Here is an 18,737-nt window from a genome sequence, read left to right as displayed (position 1 = left end):
AATTTTTTCTCAGGGCAATGTAAATGGAAAATATTCCTGTGATAATTTTTATACGTTTTAGCACAGCGTATGCTTTTCAGACTCGCATTACGTCGTTGCCCCACCAATTCAAGTTCTTTGTTTCGACTGATAAAAAACGCCGTTGGATAAAATAGATTTTTTGTTAAAATGCGAATTTGATTAGAATTAGAACACATAAGCAATTGACAGATTAGATTAGAATTAGCCGCATTTCGCTCTACTTCGTTAAATTAGAAAACTAGAAGTATCTAATCTAATTGATCAAGTCTGCTTGCAAGAACTTAGGTCTAATTTAGTCATGTCAGTATATTGTTGGGAGTTTTTTCTGTGGAAAAAATTTTAGAATCCTTTTATGGCAAATCTTAAGGGCTCACGCGCCATTTAAACAAGCGTTTTTTTAAATTCACAAGGAGTGTTGTAAAAAAAAATTATTTCTTATATTATTATGCAATTTTACAAATCAAACCACCGGTATTTTTTGCAGCTGACTATTACTTGTTGACCAGATTTTTCTCTCAACTATGACAATCTTTCTGTGTGAAATTGAATAATTTAACTTCACATACTTATGTTAACTATTTTTGTTTTTTAATTTTTTACGACTAGTGACTATGAGTTTTGTCCGGGTGAATACGTTATTGAGTTAAATATAAATCGCATAAGACTAAATTACAAGTTGTACAATTGACCAAAAGGTTACCGCGATAGGCCAATACCAGTCAATTTGCTAACCATGCGCTTCAAAAGTATTGCATAGCTGGTTGGTAAAAGGCAAAAGAGTTTGTTTTGGAAGCCAATATAACACCTTATGACAAATATGTGCTTTAGCGTATTGTAAGTCTACTTTTTACTTGCTGTTGTCGTTTTGTTCAACTGATCAAGATGCTTCAGAATGAAGAAACGACAAGCGAACCAGATTTTATGATGGAAGAGGTAAATTATTTTGTGCAGTGTTTCAAAGACGTGAGTCAATAACTTGAATTAAGTGCACTTGATTCAACTTAAGTCCTTTGGACAAATGATTACACTTAACTTAAGTCTTTTTGGCAAATGACTTGACTTGACTTAAGGCTTTAGACTAGGGTTAAAGTAAAATCTTTTCATTGAGCATTTTTGCTTATAAAATTGGGTTATTTATATTAATTTAAGCATATTGCTTACTATGTGTTGCATTATCGGTATTTTTTTAGTTGAGTGGTTGCTTGTAATCAAGTACTTTCCAAATTTTGTTTAACCTTTAATTGTTATTGCAAGGACTTAATTTGGAATTGCCTTGCTCCAATTTCGACTCGACTGGTGATTTATTAAAAAAACTTTACTTAGACTTGATTTGTTTTACAAATGACTTAACTTGGATTTTGTTTCGTCCCTACTTTACCGGAAGCGAAATATCAGACGATATCATCGGCATATCGGTTTTTATCTAGTAATAATGTCATTTAGTATTATATCAGATTGACAGTATAGTTTTGCCCACAACAGGGTACGTATTTAAAGTCAAGTATCGGACATTCCGAACTTTTGTCACCCAGCTTCCACATGAAGGCGACCACATCTCGAACTTTTTAGTTTCATCTATTTTTTCGTTAGGACAAAAGTAATGACGTCATTTAGTATCTGCTTCGATAGCAGTATACCTTTGTCTAAAATATCGGGTATCGTTTACGAAATAAAAAAATCAAGTATGGAACATCCCTAAACCCCAACTTTTGTCACCCAGCTTTCAGACGAGGATGACGACACGCCGATCAAGGAAGCAACTTACCCAGTTCCCCAGGTGATTTTCAGGAGCAACAATCTCATATACAGGTGCTTTTACGTCGCCTACCTAGCCTCGTTTGCAGTCTACCTCTACATTCGGCTTTTGTTCACGCTGGACGCCCCGGCTGGCATCAGTCAGGTCTACTGCGTGTTCATCGCGGTACTGGAGTTCACAACGGCCCCAGCGCTCATGATTCACGTGAGTTGGTTTCATGATTCACGTGAGTTGGTTTCATGGTTCACATGCGTTTGTGTCATGGATTACATGAATTTGTTCACGATTTACTTGAGTTGGTTTTATGAATTATGTGATTTAGGTTCCAGATTGACGTGAGTATAAGTTCCATGTTTTACGTGAGTTGGTGTCATGGGTTACGTGCATTGATTTATGGTTCACGTAGGCAAATTTCACGGTTCATATAAGTCCGTTAAATTAGGCCTAATCATGTTTCACGTAACTTTTGTGACTGCATTCCCACTAAGCGTTCTGTTGCTTGGAGTTAATTTTAAATTTAATTTATGAGTTTATTCGAGTGTTTAGGCTTTGAGCTTATTGAACTAGTTTAACTCTAGCAAATGTTTAGGCCTTATGCAATGGTTCTAGCTTAACTTTATTATGCTTAGGGGTTTATACTATGGTACTGTATTAACTTTATTTTGCTTATGGTTTGTGCTTATGGAACCGGTTAAACTCTATCCAATGTTTAGGCCTTATGATGTATCCTGGCTTAACTTGATTATGCTTAGGCCTTATGCATGATACTGTCTTAAGTTTATTATATTTAGGGTTTGTTCTTATGGAACTGGTTTCACTTTATTATGTTTAGTGTTTGAGCTTATTGAACTGGTTATATCCTACCCAATGTTTAGGATTATAGAACTGGCTTTACTGTTGCTTATGTTTAGGGGCTCTGCTTATGGAACTGGTATTCTCGATCACCACCTGAAGTTAACGAAAAAGAGCACTCCATGTTCCACACCACGAGAATTCTTGTGCCCACATTTAAGGTAAGAATCAAAAGCAAAATAGGGACAAACCACTATCCACCAGAGAAAACTTAGAACATATTTCTTACTGGAAAAAGACGTCACGAAATTGCGTGGTAATGGGGCATCTAAAATAACAAATTTCAGAAATCTAAAGGTTATCGTTTGATCTAATGAATAAAATAGTAAGTCAAACCCTAGTATGTAACTCAAACCTTAAATACATTCAAGAAGATAGCGGTATGACCTTGTGAAAACCGGACATGGCCTATTAAAAAAGAACATTTCCCTGAACCGGGTAATTTCAAGACCAGAACGCCTTCCCAGGAGCAATTAATTATTTTCCTAGTATGCGGTTCCAGCTTTTTATCACTGCACACAGCAGTACAGAAACCACGAGAAAGTTAGGGCGACGCTCAAAAACAACATGAAGCTTTTTTTTATTTTTACACATGATTTATAAAGGTACGACGTACCCTAAAATCTTATTTTACCGTGCGATAAATGACGACGCTGCAGAAAGACAGGAAGACTCCATAGAGAAAGTTGTCCAACTAAAGTAAATTTTAGTTAACTGGATAAAGTTTTAGAAAATTTCTTCTATTTTATCTAGGTATGTCTCCAACGAAGCTTAGCATTTCTTTTTTTCCATGTGGTCACTTTATCTGCTGCGTTTTGTAGCAGGACTTAACCTTTTGTCCGCCTGGAAAAGGCAGTTACATATAAATGCTCTTTTATAAATATACCTAAATAGTCTATGACTTGTTATATGAGAAAAAGTCTAGTTTAAAATGAACTATTGTACGCTTTCGTCCCGGCTTACCTTCACCACTGACAGCTGACTTCTTTCCAACCCCGTTGATTGAAAGCCGGCCCCTTCCCAACCCCATTGAAAGTAGAAAAGACACAGATTCCGTAGAGAAAGATCCCGATAATAATAAAGCTGCGTTTTGTAGCAGGCCTAAAACCGCTTTGTCCTGGAAAAGGCAGTTACATAAATACTCTTTTTTTGCATATAAATACTCAAAACTTATAATATGCAACATGGACTATATTGTACGCTTCTGGACCGGGTTACTTTCACCACAGCCCACTGCTCATTTCAAGCTTTAAGTTGTTCACAGGAGCCACTTGAGGTTGTGTCCGGGACAGTCCGTGAGATAATCCACCTGGACGTTCCTGATGGTCTTCATGTCCACGTCTATGTCCTGGATGACGGATGCAGGAAGCAGTTGGAAGAATGGGTCCTCAGCAGAAGAACAAAACGGTGAGTTGATCTCTTCCCATACCCTGAGTTTTACCACTATGCCAAGTTTACCAGCTGAATACTCTGGCAAAGCTAGTAATTCAGGCCAGACACGATCTTTTAGTAATGTCTGACCTGATTTGCTAGCTTTGCTGGAGTATTCTGCTGTTACCGGGAATTAAGGTCGATATTTATCTTGTAAGGGTCAAGGTGATTTCCATCTCAAGTTTAGTGAGTCATTATGCTAAAGAGTGTGCGAATATATATATACAAGTTTAGTGAGTCATTATGCTAAAGAGTGTGCGAATTGATTACATTTTTCTCATTTGCTTAAATACTATATTCTCGTTCCTTGACATGGCTACAATTTTGTAATACTTTGTTAATAACCACTGTTGTAAACATTTTACTTTGAAATAACCCAGTTAAGTCATATGTCCAAAAGACTTACGTCAAGTTAAGTTATTTTGTCCAAAATGCTTAAACCAAGTTAACCTATTTTGTTCAAAAGACTTCAAGTCAAGTCATTTGTTTAAAAGACTTAAGTCAAGTCAACCATTAGTCCGAAAGACTTAAGTCAAGCCAAGTCTTTTTGTCCAAAAACGTCAAGTCATAAAAAAAACAGTCACTTAAGTGCACTTAATCAAGTCATTGATTGACCTAAGTCATTACAACACTGCCAATCGTTTTTCTCTAGTCACGTGTTTCTGCATTATATCGCGCGTCCAAAGTTGAGCGGAAACCCACATCACGCCAAATCCGGCAACATCAATCACCTGCTGCACTTCATCTACGACCGGGACGAGCCGGAAAACGAATGCGTCATTGTGTTCGACGCAGATTTCATGCCAAAGTGGGTGGAATTTGTTTTGCGCAGGTCAACGTTTTTTTATCTGAAAACCGTTATAATCACAATTTTCAGTAGTAATCTTCAGAATATGTAAGGTATTAAGTAGGTTTAGTAAAGCTTATTTTCCTCAAAACGTTTACTAATTTGACAAAGTGGCTAAAGGAACAGCTTTGGCTGAGTTTTTATGTATTTAAAATAGGTTCGTCTGGCATACATTTGAAATATATGCCAGACAAACCTATTTTAAATGGACTATGCCTGGTAGCAACCGCATATTTATTAAGTTTGTGTATAGGCTGTAAACCAAATTAGATTTTTTTATTTGTTTATTTTAATTAGTCGTTATGCGTATGACTTTACTAAACAATTCACTTTCTGGACGTAGTTAAAGTAAATAAGGATTTATGCAGCTTCTAAAACGATTCTCTCAAGAAGGGAATTGAGTTTTACCTAGCTCTCACAGCGTCTCTATAATCCATTACTGTAGGCCTATTTTTTTAGGTGTAGGTAATGACTAATATTTTGGAAATGGATTTGATATTTTAACCTTGTTTTAACTAAAAATAAATGGCAAATAGTATAGGATCGTGGAAGTATTTAAATTGTTTTTAATTTGCATTGAATAATTTGTTATGTTTAGCTGGGTTAATTCTGTTTATAGTTTCTTATGGTGGTTAATATCGCCTCGTTGTTTTAATTATCATCAATGTGTGTTTACATTAACTAAAGTTATACAAGTTAGTATCGAAACGTCGATGATGTCGATCTACTCGACGTTTTAGGCTTCGAGATTCATTATAAAGTATAGAAACTTGGTTTGCTAAATCTCCTAAGAAAAACTTGAATTCCTATCCCTTTGCTTTTCCAACGAACAGACGGGAGTTTCTGACGAAGGTTCTTCCCGTGTTTTCTGAGCAGCGAGGAAAACCGATCGCCCTCGTCCAAACTCCCCAGTACTTCTACAACGTGAACCCTGATGAAGATATGTGGGATCATATGAACACTTCGTTCTTTCACAGGCGAGTGGGAAAAACATATAAACAATAACATTTATAGCTCTTTCTGTAAGTATTTAAGATACAGCAGTGCTGTAATGACTTAAGTCAATGACTTGACTTAATGACACTGAAGTCATTGTGTTTAAATGACCTGACTTGATTTAGTCTTTGCGACAAATGTCGTTAAAACGAAGTGTTGTTATTTAATCTTTTTTCAATAAATTGGGTTATTTTGCTTAATTTGTGCACATAAAAAGAAGCCTATTTCTACAGGCGAGGTGAAAAAACAAATAGGCTTAACGATAGTGGTTCTCAACCTCGTTGCACAAAAGTCCATGGCTGAATAAGTTTTATGAAAAAAAAATTTATAAAATAGATTTGGCATAAAAAGCAGCAGAACCTATTTCAAAGCAGATTATTTATTCAACCGTGCATTAGTGAAAGATTTGCTGCTGAACCATAAATTTACATTTTGGTTTACATTAAAAATGCTTTCATTTCATTAAATTGGCAAAACTTTTAATTTAAAAGTGGTTAAACGAAGGAAATGTAGGGAACCATGCAATAAAATCTGTAGTGTGGCTTAATAAATTCTAAAATACGACAAACTAAGCATGAAACTCCAAAATAAAGAAATAATCACATTAGTGTTTTCAAAGACACTGGACTAAGCACAAATTAAAGAAATAAGCACGGTATGGTAACCCTGGCTATAAACAAGCTTGTAATTTTTTGAAAAACAGGATCGAGCCCTCCTTGGACAGATGGGGAGCCGTCAATTGCTGCGGAACCAACTTTGTAATCAGGTCAGACGCGCTTAAGGAGGCTGGCTATCTACCGATCGGATGTTTGACGGAAGACACTCTTCTTTCATTACGGCTGTGCGCGATGGGTTGGGGTGTTGCTTACCACCATGAGGTAAGTCCGGACTTTTGGTTTTCCTTGAAATATTCGGCATTTGCATTGGTATGAGAAAAAAATACGATTTGAACCAAATTGATTGTAAATTAACCAAATGTAGTTCAAAAACACGAAAAGTAGCGACACTTTGAAGAAGTCTGAAAAACATTGTTAGTATATCTGAATAAACAACGTAGCATTGTAAGGATTAGGTAGAATTATTAGCAAATAAATAATCTAAATAATCAGGAATTCAGAGATTGATTTATCGTGCAGGGTCAAGGTGATTTCCAATATCACATATTCAGTGCATACATAGAACACAGTCTCCCTTTGCAACTTACAAACGTAAGAAGTGATGTTTGTCTTCACTTTCTGGAATAAACGTTTTTTTTTGTATCATGATAAGGAATTTCAAGGCCTAAAAGGTCGAGTAAATTGACTTCATCTTAATTATAAGAAATTTTAAAACTAACTTTTAGCTTCTTCAGTTAATAAGACTGAGATCAAGGCATCGCTTATGAAAAGTGGTTCACAACTGTCATCAACTTTTTGTTCATATGCTCAAGATCCTTGCCGTGGGCCAAGCTCCCAACGAGATCGCCAGTATCTTCAAGCAGAGAGGCCGATGGTGCAAAGGCAACATCCAAATCTTCCTGGACGAGTTTCCTCTTCTAAAATCCGGACTCAGTTTACCTCAACGCCTCTTCTACAGGTTCGCTTTATTCATTTTTGGTCATAAATAGGGATGTCAGATGCTTGGTATTTTATTACGATACCGGTGCCGGATATATTGGTTAAAACTATCGCGATCCGATTCGGTACCAAATGACGTCATTGGTATGGTTGAACAAACAAAATATGTGAAATTGAAACATTCATAAGGCCCTTTTTCATGGTTATTAGGCCAAAGGTTGCATTAATTTACCTTTCAAGTTTGAATCGCTGCGTTGGATCGCTAATCTTAGATGAAATTCCAATGTTATTTTGTAATGGGATGAGCGCCGATGCCAGCCTAGTATAAGACGAGTACCGATATGACCACTTGTCATCGGGTATCGGATCCGATCCGATATTATCGGACGAGTACCGATACGACCACTTGGCATCGGGTATCGGCTCCGACCCGATATTATCGAACATGCCTAGTCCTACATAATGCTCGGTATTTAGTGCGGTCGTCTGTTCTGATGCCAAATGCCACAAGTACTATAGTCAAAAAGGCAAAACCACAACCTTTAACGTGCCAAACTTAAATTGCTGGCTATAGGTAGCATTTTAGTTTTAACTGTAAAATAGTTTTTGTTCTGACAATTAGTTAATCTAAAAAAACAGACATCATAGAAAATACTACTCAAACTGACGTTTTTTTGTCTCTTGTTTCATATCCCAGTTTAACCAGTCTGTCAATTTCGTTTTTTCGTTTCACCAAAAGTTATGAACATGGTGTCATTACCTTGCTTGAAAAGTCAGCTACTGATAAGCTGTTGACTGAGTTCTTATTGAAGAAACAAAAAATGTGCGAAATAATGTCCATTTTCGGGTCCCAAAAGGACAATTATTTTGAAAAAAACGCGTCCATTTTTGGGTCCCAAAAAGACATATATTTTGAAAAAAAACGCGTCCATTTTTGGGTCCCAAAAAAACAACTATTTTGAAAAAAAACGCGTCCATTTTTGGGTCGCAAAAAAACAACTATTTTGAAAAAAACGCGTCCATTTTTGGGTCGCAAAAAAACAACTATTTTGAAAAAAACGCGTCCATTTTTGGGTCGCAAAAAGACAATTATTTTGAAAAAAACGCGTCCATTTTTGGGTCGCAAAAAACAACTATTTTGAAAAAAACGCGTCCATTTTTGGGTCGCAAAAAACAACTATTTTGAAAAAAACGCGTCCATTTTTGGGTCGCAAAAAACAACTATTTTGAAAAAAACGCGTCCATTTTTGGGTCGCAAAAAAACAACTATTTTGAAAAAAACGCGTCCATTTTTGGGTCGCAAAAAAACAACTATTTTGAAAAAAACGCGTCCATTTTTGGGTCGCAAAAAAACAACTATTTTGAAAAAAACGCGTCCATTTTTGGGTCGCAAAAAGACAATTATTTTGAAAAAAACGTGTCCATTTTTGGGTCGCAAAAAAACAACTATTTTGAAAAAAACGCGTCCATTTTTGGGTCGCAAAAAAACAACTATTTTGAGGTCAAAAAGTGAGAAGTTGTAGTCTCAGCTTGTCTTCTATTTTCTTAAAAAAAAATTTGTCAAAAAAAATGTCAAAATTAAAAAAAAATTGTGCAAAAAAAACTGTCTTGTTTTTTTTTCTGTTTTTTTTTGTCGAAAGTTTTTTTTTTATATTTATATTGTGTCTTTTTGTTTTTCCAGCTCTCTTGGATTCAGCTACATCTGTATCGCGATCTCAACTCCCATTTTCCAGCTGATCCCGGTCTGGGCGATCCTCTTCGGCCTCTGGCCGATCTCCCGGATCAACCTGGAGTTTGCCATCAGCTTCATCGTTTACTACGGACTCAGCAACATCATCCTCCTGTGTCCTCCATCTGGATTCGCAGTCAAGGACATGTGGAGCGGGGAACTGGCATCCGTCAACTTCTGGCTCACTTTCTTCCAGGCTCTTAGAGGAGTTCTCGCGGCAAAGTTCTTCGGAGGTTTGTAATTTGTTTTTTTCTGTGGGTGTATTTTTTCTTTTTTCTCTTTTTTGTCTTTTTTTCTTTCTTTGGAGAAACGTATATTTTGTCTCTTTCATTTTAAGTCATTTTATGTTTTTTTGGCTCACTTTCTTCCAAGCTTTTAGAGGAATCCTAGCGGCAAAGTTCTTCGGAGGTTTGTTGTATTTTTTTTATTTTCTTTCGTCTTTTTTGTTTTTTCTCTTTTTCTTGTGTTTTTTTTTTCTTTTTTTTCGGAAACATATATTTTTATCTCTTTAATTTTATATTTTTTTTTCGTTTTTTTGGTGCACTTTCTTTCAGACTCTTAAAGGAGTGCTGACGGCAAAGTTCTTCGAAATTTTGTGTTTTTTTTACTTGTTTTTTTTTGTTTTTTTTTTGGCTTTTCTTTATGCAGAGAACTTTATATTTTTGGCCCTTCATTCTGTTATGAGGGAAAACGTATATAGTCACCTCTATGTCATCATTATGTTTTAAGGTTTATATGTCGTATTCGTAACGAAAAAAATGTTGTTTTGGGGCTCAATTTTTACTTTATTTTAGACTCTTAACGATTGCTGGCGGCAAAGTTTTTCGGAGGTTTGGTTTATTTTCTCTTCTTTTTGGGGGAAGGGGGGGGGGGTATATTTTTTGTCTCTGACGTCATTATTATTTTTAAGGTTTATATGTTGTTTTCTCAACCAAAAAACTGTTTGTATCTTTGGCTCACCTTATTTTAGGCTCTTCGGGCAGAAGTGACGTCAAAGTTCTTCGGATTTTTTTCTTCATATTTTTTTTTTGAGAAAGATTTTTTATTATTGCTTTATGCTGCTTCTGTTTGACTTTGCACCCCGAAAGATGAATGGGGCTTATAGAATAAATTTAATGATAGTTGAACAAATTACAAGCAATTGACATAAACAGGTGAACTGACTTTTGAAACAACGGAAAAGAAGAAAGACGGGGAATCAGAACGCCATCAAGTAGGCTTCAGGTGGAAGGACGTCCGGGTGTGTTACATGCATTTCACCTTTCTACTCTTCAAGCTAGGATCTGTAGTCTACGCCGTTACAAGAGGTTGGTGGTTTGGCGTGAAAATTTGTGCTTTTATGAAAAAAAATGACTTTAAATTATGATTTAAGAAAATTACATAAATTGTAAAACAACATAAAATTTACCTGGATTCATATTGAATGGTCCGATAATACCAAGCCGGGTGGGTATAATCTTGTCCACCAATATTAAATGTTACCGCATAAAAATCATTTTTGTCCCGTGCTAGATATGATATTTCTAGCCGAAATCCATAGTTACATTACGATTTAAAAAATATTGTTGCGATAACCGAAGTTTGTTACATGCATTCCACCTTGCTTTTTAATCCGGGTTTGTTACATGCATTCCACCTTGCCGCTCTTCAAACTGGGATCTGTCGTATACGCCGTTACAAGAGGTAGGTGCTTAAGCGCGAAAATTTGTGCTTATAGGGGAAAAATATTCTATATGTACCGAAAAACTAAAAATACTGATCGCTAAAAAGACTTTTGCCAAGTTTGACACTTAAAATCACCTAAATGCAACTGCCAACCGGCAATTCTGGTTCTTAATTATTCGCAAAGCCAAAAAATGCCGCTTAAAACCCAGCATTGGCGAAAAAGCAACGATCCCTGTGACTTCATAACATCTCGAGTAAAGTCAGGTACATTCAAGAAAAAACGCCCTGTCTCTTACCAAAACCTTGTTTGGCCTTTTCGCTTCCCTTCTACTTTCCGACCTTCTGTGATGGAATAAACCAAACAAGCTAACAGTACAACTAATTACCAACAATATACATATAGAAGAATGTTCTAGAAAGATGTCCTTAATATTTTGGGGCGTGTGAATCTCAATTGATTATCAACAATATTCGTCTATTTTTGTATTATCCGTCTAGACCTATTTTGTTCGACCCCAGACATGTTGAAACGATATACGTCCGATATACTATAAATATATATCGCGCTATGTCCTATACTGGTTAAGGTATTGGCAGTCAAGAAGCTGTTCCTGAAGCTAATTTTCACTGTATCAGTTGATTTACCCAAGCTTTACGTATTCTGCATGCTTAGAATTTTTGACAAACCTAGCCTTCACAAGTGAAATCAACAAATGTTTTCTTGTTTTTTTTTCAGCAATTGTTGCGGAAAACGTTACCAGCTACTACACTTCAATAATCGGAATGTCTTGGGCTCTTATGGGAATGGTGCCATACGTTGGCGTGGTTATTTACTGCTACTACAGGTTAACGGTTTTTGATTTAGTAAACGTGTAACTATATTGAAAGCTATTCGGATCAATTTCTAAGAAATAAATATTTTGTGCATTTTTTCGAGAAAGGGGATCAACAAATTATGCGTCATTGATCAATTAAACTTTAATTCATTTAAAATACTGTGAAAAAAATTAAAATTTATATATGTTTACATAATGTGTATAGTTTTTATTCCAATGAATAAATGAAAACATTGCGGAATTCTGATTCTATTGCTTTTAGGCGATAACAGATATGATCTCAAATCATAATTAGAAGAGTTATTCAAAACGTTCAAAATGCTACCTACTTATGTATGGGCTTTGATATTCTAATTACGTCTTACTAAAACCTTCAACCATTATGCTCCATAATTAGAATTGTTGATTTAAAATAATGTATTCAGGCCCATTCACGCACAGATTAAGAACCACTTAAATAGGAAAACTGTCGTTTACCACAATAGTGTTGCAAAATAACACAAAAATGTGTAATTTTCACCAGGGTGCGCATACCAGGAATCGCCCTGTCTGTTTTGCGCAACGTTCAACTCGTACTTCGGGTGATCTGCGTTGGACTCATACTCGCCCAGTCGCTACTCGTACAGCGGGAGAGTATCATCTACGACTGTCCCCACAACTATCAAGCAGAACTGGGTGGGTTCACTGGTTGTACCTAAAATACAGTATTGTAATGACTTAAGTCTTTGATTTGACTTAGGTGCACTTAAGTCACTGTTTTCAAATGACTTGACTTGGGTCATTTTGTGAAATATCTTGGGATTACAAGAAGTGTATTTAACTCAAGTCTTGCACATTAAACAATTTGATTGATGTATACTTGAATTGGCTGAAGTCTTTTGAACAAATAATTTGAAATAATTTGAAGTGAACTTAAGTTATTCTGACAACTTCTAAGTGATATCACAAGTTCTAAAATTAGTGTTTTCAATCAATATTTTTCAATACAATTGGGGTTACTTAAACCCTTTTTTTATGTTAATGATTTGACTTGAAGTTGACAAGCTCTTAAAATGACGTGACTGAAAATTGACTTTTCTAACTGATGACTTAGACGAAATGACTTGACTTGGACTTAAATTATTTCAAAATGACTTGTTTATAGCACTGCGCTTTGTCGCCACGTTATTTAAAATCTATAAAAACAAATTGAAGCATGAGGTCTAATTGTAATCATCTTTAAAACTAAAGGCTCGGGCCCGATTTGGCGCGTCTGCACAATATAAACCGTTTATAAAAAATATAAATATACAAAAGCATTAAAATCACGCGTCAGAAAGCGTTAATGGGCACATTTCAGGGATTGTCTTTATAACCCTTTTCCACAATCCAGTGACATTCACAGTGGTTCTCGCCTCCAGTAACCGAACTGGACTTGGGAAAATTCGACTTGGACTGGGGCTTGGCTTTTTTTTTTCAAAGACTTGAATTGGACTGAAGTTATTTCAAAATGACTTGCGCTTTGCCGCCATATTATTCTTTGCGGTTTTCCACCATAGCATTCAAAATCTATAAAACAAAATTGAGGTATGAGACCTATTTGTAAAGATCTTCAAGACTAATGGAACAAGCCCAACACAACAAAAACCCTCTATTAACCACAGGTGTCCACCGACTGACCATTACACGTGTCAAAGACATTCACACTGGACAGGAGGTTGAGAGGAACGCCTTCTGGTTGCTCGGAGTGGACGACGACTTTTACACGATCGAGCAAGTCAAGAAGCTTGCTTGTGAGGAGAAGACGGTCCCTGTGATCGTGTTCGCAATGCTGCCCAAGGACGACCTCGTTCTAAACGCCGAGATCAGTCACTACTTGCCTGACAATCACATCAGTGAGTTACAGTCTTGTAAAGATTTCTTGTTCGTTTAAGCGATTGTCTAGTTACAGACTCTGGCTTACGTGCACTTAAGTTACTGTTCTTAAAGGAATAGACTTGACTTGAGTCTTTCTGGGAAATGACTCGACTTGACTTAAGTCGTTTGGACAAAATGTCTTGAATTCACTTAAGTCTTTTCGGCAAGTGACTTGGGTTAAAATAAAGTGTTTTCCTTAAGTATTTTGTTTTATAGAATTTAGCGATTTTTTAGTTTTAAACATAAAACAATTTTTTGCTATATATTGTTTTTTTATTACTTATTACAAAAGGACTTGGCTTGGACTTGGGTCATTAAGTAGGACCTGACTTGAAGTTGACTTGCTCAATTGTGACTTAACTTGGACTTCAAGTTTTTTTTTACAAATGACATGGCTGGGACACGAAATTGTTTACAACACTACACTCACACAAAGATTTATTTGTGTTATATTTTATTAGATACTTGGGAAGAGTACGACGCCCGAATGTTGATGTACGCTCAGGAACTCAAAGACATCCCCTCTGTGATAGTGATGGAACCTTCGCTGCTGATGCACACCTTTAACTATGAAAACAAGTACTGGAACTGGAACTACCAGGTAGTTTTTGCCAAAGTTGGTTAATGTTCGGCGAATGAGGGTGTTTGTTAACCTTCAACTTAATAGCTTGATCGGCTTGGACGGTGTTTGCGCTTTTCCAGAGGCATAAGTTCGAGTATTACCTAATCTCTGTTTCCTAATGAGTTGTTTTGGTTTATTAAAAAAGTATATTTATTTTACCTAGTTTTGGTCATCAAATAAATGTAGACAAGTATTTTCCGTGATTGAGACAGGTCTGTAAAATGAGAAACTGGGCAAGAAAGTAAGACAATTCGGTGGTTAAGTTAAGAAATTGCAGTACCAAGGCTCTATGGTTCTTTTGCTTTAAAACATGTATTCTTGTGTTAAAAATGGTTTTCTGCAGAATTTACCTAACTAAGTGTCACTGCATTAATCGCTTCACTATTTTGTAGTTAAAGAAAGCCCCAATTACTCAAGGCTTCCTGGAAACGAAGCTTCTTGAGTTCTTGTACTTCTCCTGGAGCTCAGAGCTCCTACCATCTCCTCCTTGAAATTGCAAGGCTCTTAGGTTTTACTCCCGTCCTTATTCTTTTCCAGTTCGCTTTCGTCGAGCGCATCTACGTCATACCTTATCCTGCCTTAGTCACAACTTTTGGGTTTTTTCTCTATCACAGTCTTTTTTGTTTCCAGTTTGCCTTCTTCGAGCGAATATACGTCATGGTCCGCGTTTACAAGCGTTCGTGGGTGTACGTGGACGCGGGGAACCCCCTTTTTCTGCAGTGGCAGGTCAACATGGATTACATGGTCGGGGTTTTGGAGCAGCTTCAAAGCACAATCAGGGGCTTTTCAATTAACGTCGGCTCCTATATTAACACTACCCTCACCACCGACGTCGCCGATGCCCTCTACTGTCGAACAGGCTTGCATTACGTCATAGATACGTCACGCAACGGCGGCATGTTTTCGGAAAGGTGAGATTTTATTTTATTTGTGTGTTTTTTTTTGTGGAAATTAGTCTGAAAATTGGGGTGTTGTCAGATTAGGTTCATTGGTCTTATCTGTTTGGGGTGATATTATCTCTCAGAAGCAATTAAAAATATTTTTAGCATTTTCTAAAATGGTAAAGTTCGGTTTGTCGAAGTTTGGGTTACTTAATTCGAATAACGCTTGCGAAATTTGCGAAACCTATTTAGAGGACTTTACGAAACATTGTTAAACACGTTTTTCCGATGATATTCGTTCAGACTGGATAAACTTTCAGTTTTTTTTTTTCACAGACCCCTGTCCATGAAATAGAGTATTTTTGTTCAACATTTTTATAAAATTGAGTTATTTATCTCAATTATTACACGTAAAACGATAATATTGCTACATCTTGTTTAGTTTCTTATTTTGTGGTTGGCTTATTGCTTATAATCGGACGAGTATTTTAAACGTTTATTGACTTGCTCCAATAAAGACTTGACTTGGACTTAAGTTATTTCGCAAATGACTTGACTTGGACTTAAGTTATTTAAATTGGCTTGTTTGCAACACTGGCGATACTTGCATCTACCTAAAACGTTTGGTTATCAATTTGTGCAGACCCCTGTCCATGATAGACGACTGCAAGTACGATCCTCCACAAGTTGCCCAGGGACACCTGCCGGCCTGGAGAGAAGGTTCGAAACAAGTCAAACTCAAGGTCTACAACAGGATCGCCTGTGAGTTAATTAAAGTTCTCATTCTCCAAGGCGGGGACACCAAACTTTTCTCATAAAGGGCCGAATAACTTTACGGACTGACCATTGCGGGCCGGACAACTGCACGACCTGAAAATCATTGTAAACTCAAGAAACATTCTGTTTTCGATCAAACAAATATGAAACTGAAATGTTGAAATACATTCAACAAAAAAGCAGCAAAGCGTTTTTTCTATAAAATTCGATAAATCTGAAACATTTATTTCAATTTTTTCAAATAATTTTTTACGAACTTAACTAGGCCTTCACTACCACTCTAAAATCGTCCACGTACCCCAAAAAGGGTTAACGGACCTCAGTTTAAGAACCCCTTTGCGAATTCTAAACCTGAAAATCAGGTGGCACCAATATCCAACACATCGTATTATAGTGTTGGCAGGCTTTCGCAAAACCGTGCATATCAAGTAGGAATAGCAGCAATTAAAACACAGACTTAACTTAAGTCTTTTGGACAAATGACTTGGGTTGAAATAATATGTATTCATTGAGCAAATTTTTAAAGAAATTAGCGTATTTATCTTAATTTTTGCGAATAAAACAGTTTCGTTTTTGTTATTTTGTATTTTAGTTTTTGGTCATAATCGCACAAATTTGCCTATTTTAATAGTTAAACGCTTCACTTGTATGACAAGGACTTGACTTGAAGTTGACTTGCTTTAATTATGACTTGACTGGGGCTTGACTTGGGAAACTGATGACTTGGACTGGGACTTGACTTGTTATTTATATAAAATATTTGACTTTGGGACTGTTTTACGAATAAATTGACTAGGACTTAAGTCATTTCAAAATGACTTGTTTACAACATGGTTAAAACATTCGCGATTTAATTCGCTCCAAATTTCTCATTTTTGATTCCAGCTCTTCTGCTGTTGACTTGACTTAGACTTCAAATTACTTTGCCAATAATTGCCTTTTTAGTTTCGTATCAATCCCAGCTCTTTTGATCTGATTATAGGGAACCTGTATATATTTATTTCTTTTAATTTTTCTTTATTATCCCAGGTCTTCTGATCTGGGACTTGGTTGGGACTTATTTTAAAATGATTTGTTTACATCACTGTTAAAACAGATATAATTCTCTTCAAATTTCTCATTTTTTCCAGCTTTACTGATCTGAATAAATAGGATCTGTATAAATTTATTCTTCCTCAATTTCTTCTTACAATTCCAGCTCTTCTGATCTGGCAGAAACGAGGCCAGGCTCTTCGCTTTCGTCGGCGTGCTGACCCAAGCGGACTTGTGATCCTTGAGGACAAGAACGCGACCTGTGAGCCAACCAACGAGGACCTGAGCGGACTTGACGCCTACCTGTGGGTAAAGACACCCGGCGAATCAGACGGTCGTCTTTTCAACCCAGGGTCTCTTCATTCCTGTCTCATGAGTCACTTCGTCGAATGTAGCATCGCCTGTCCGCAGTACGTTCCCAAGATCCGCGGAGTCTTTCGCCGTCGCAAGTCGTGTCAGTGCGTGGACGACCAAGGCGACGAGGACGACGATTACGACATCTGATGGACTTTGCCGTTAAAAGACACGACCGGGAGCGGACTGCAATGACGTTTTTTGTTGAATATAAGTACAAAATGCGCTGACACCATTATACATCAACGAAAACTACGAAATTTAGCTGAAAGATTGGACCGCAAATGGACTCCATAACGTTTTTTCAAACATAACTGCCAAACAAAAATTTACTTTTTCCGCAATTAGCACCAAACCAAGAAAAAAACTTGGCTAAAAAACACGACCGCGAGCGGACTGCAATAACCCTTTTTCTTGAATATAACGTGATGACTAGGGCGATTATTTTTCTACCTTAAAGTTAAGAAATTTTGACCTGAAAAATTAAAATTTTGACAAATTTTGACCTAAAAATAATTTATTTTGACAAAATTTTGACCTGTTAGAAATACATTGATTTCAATAACCTAGGCGTCGTTATTCACACGTTTTTTATAACGTTTATTGGTCTAATGAAGATATAATACGGTTAAAATGAATTTTTTTGATAAAATTTAACGATAAATTAAAAAAAAATACGACCAATTTAAAAAAGCTGACTATAGTTTTTTTTAATTTTGTTAACGGTTTTTGTGCATTTTTATTAGACTTTTGATAAAAAAAATTTGACAAATTTTTAACAAGTCAATAATAATTCGCCCTAGTGATGACAAATTTTTCCCGCAATAGACAACAACAAAAACTAGCAACTTTAAAAAATCAACAACAGAACCGCAAATGAACTCCATAACGTTTTTTACCATGACTGCTAAAAAAATTGACTTTTTTCCAAATTTAAACCAAACCGGGAAGAAAAAAACTTAACTGAAAGACACGACCGTGGTCGGACTACGATAATAACAAAGTAACAGCACGCAACTCTTGAGAATGGCAGGGCTGTGAGTGGTATTTTTATTTAATATAACCACGAAAATAATTTATCATAATTGAGTTGAGTCACAATTGACGCAATTGAAGATTAAAAAAATAATGGAAGTGACTGCAATTGGACTCTCTGCGATTTATTATTCTCTATTATCTGGCTCCGGTGAGCTTATTTGGGCAAGTTTTTTCACCTTACATCCCTAACCGGAATACGCTATGTAGTAAAGTTCAGGGGAAAGATAACAATAAAACTGGTTAATCCTACAATTAATCGATGAAAGACTACCAGTAGTACAGTTATGTTGAATGCAAACGTTTATATGAAGCATAAAAAATACAAAGTATTTTTTCCGTGTAAAGCGTTGTTTCAGATACGATATCGAAAGGGCTGCCGTTGATATACGCGGGAATAAAAACTACTGACTAAAGCAGTCTATAGATAGGCTAGTGGAAATTATGTTCC

General features: G+C 36.3%; 1 protein-coding gene across 1 annotated transcript; it reads left to right on the top strand.

Moving 5' to 3' along the window:
• The first annotated feature begins 903 nt into the window (after positions 1–903).
• On the top strand, positions 904–17,401 carry LOC146138806 (uncharacterized). The gene is made up of 17 exons (XM_083394695.1): positions 904–954; positions 1,742–1,981; positions 2,689–2,790; positions 3,894–4,036; positions 4,713–4,868; positions 5,741–5,884; positions 6,607–6,781; positions 7,333–7,478; positions 9,141–9,421; positions 10,343–10,495; positions 11,590–11,698; positions 12,213–12,364; positions 13,333–13,563; positions 14,047–14,186; positions 14,838–15,118; positions 15,732–15,850; positions 17,064–17,401. Exons 1-17 carry the CDS (start codon positions 904–906, stop codon positions 17,399–17,401), a joined length of 2,961 nt encoding a protein of 986 aa, XP_083250821.1.
• Positions 17,402–18,737: the final 1,336 nt, after the last annotated feature.

Source organism: Ascidiella aspersa, chromosome 7 (assembly GCF_963924565.1).
Source record: "Ascidiella aspersa chromosome 7, kaAscAspe10.2, whole genome shotgun sequence".
Classification (NCBI taxonomy): domain Eukaryota; kingdom Metazoa; phylum Chordata; class Ascidiacea; order Phlebobranchia; family Ascidiidae; genus Ascidiella; species Ascidiella aspersa.
Note: the sequence above shows the minus strand (reverse complement) of the source record. Positions and strands in the feature narration are given on the sequence as shown.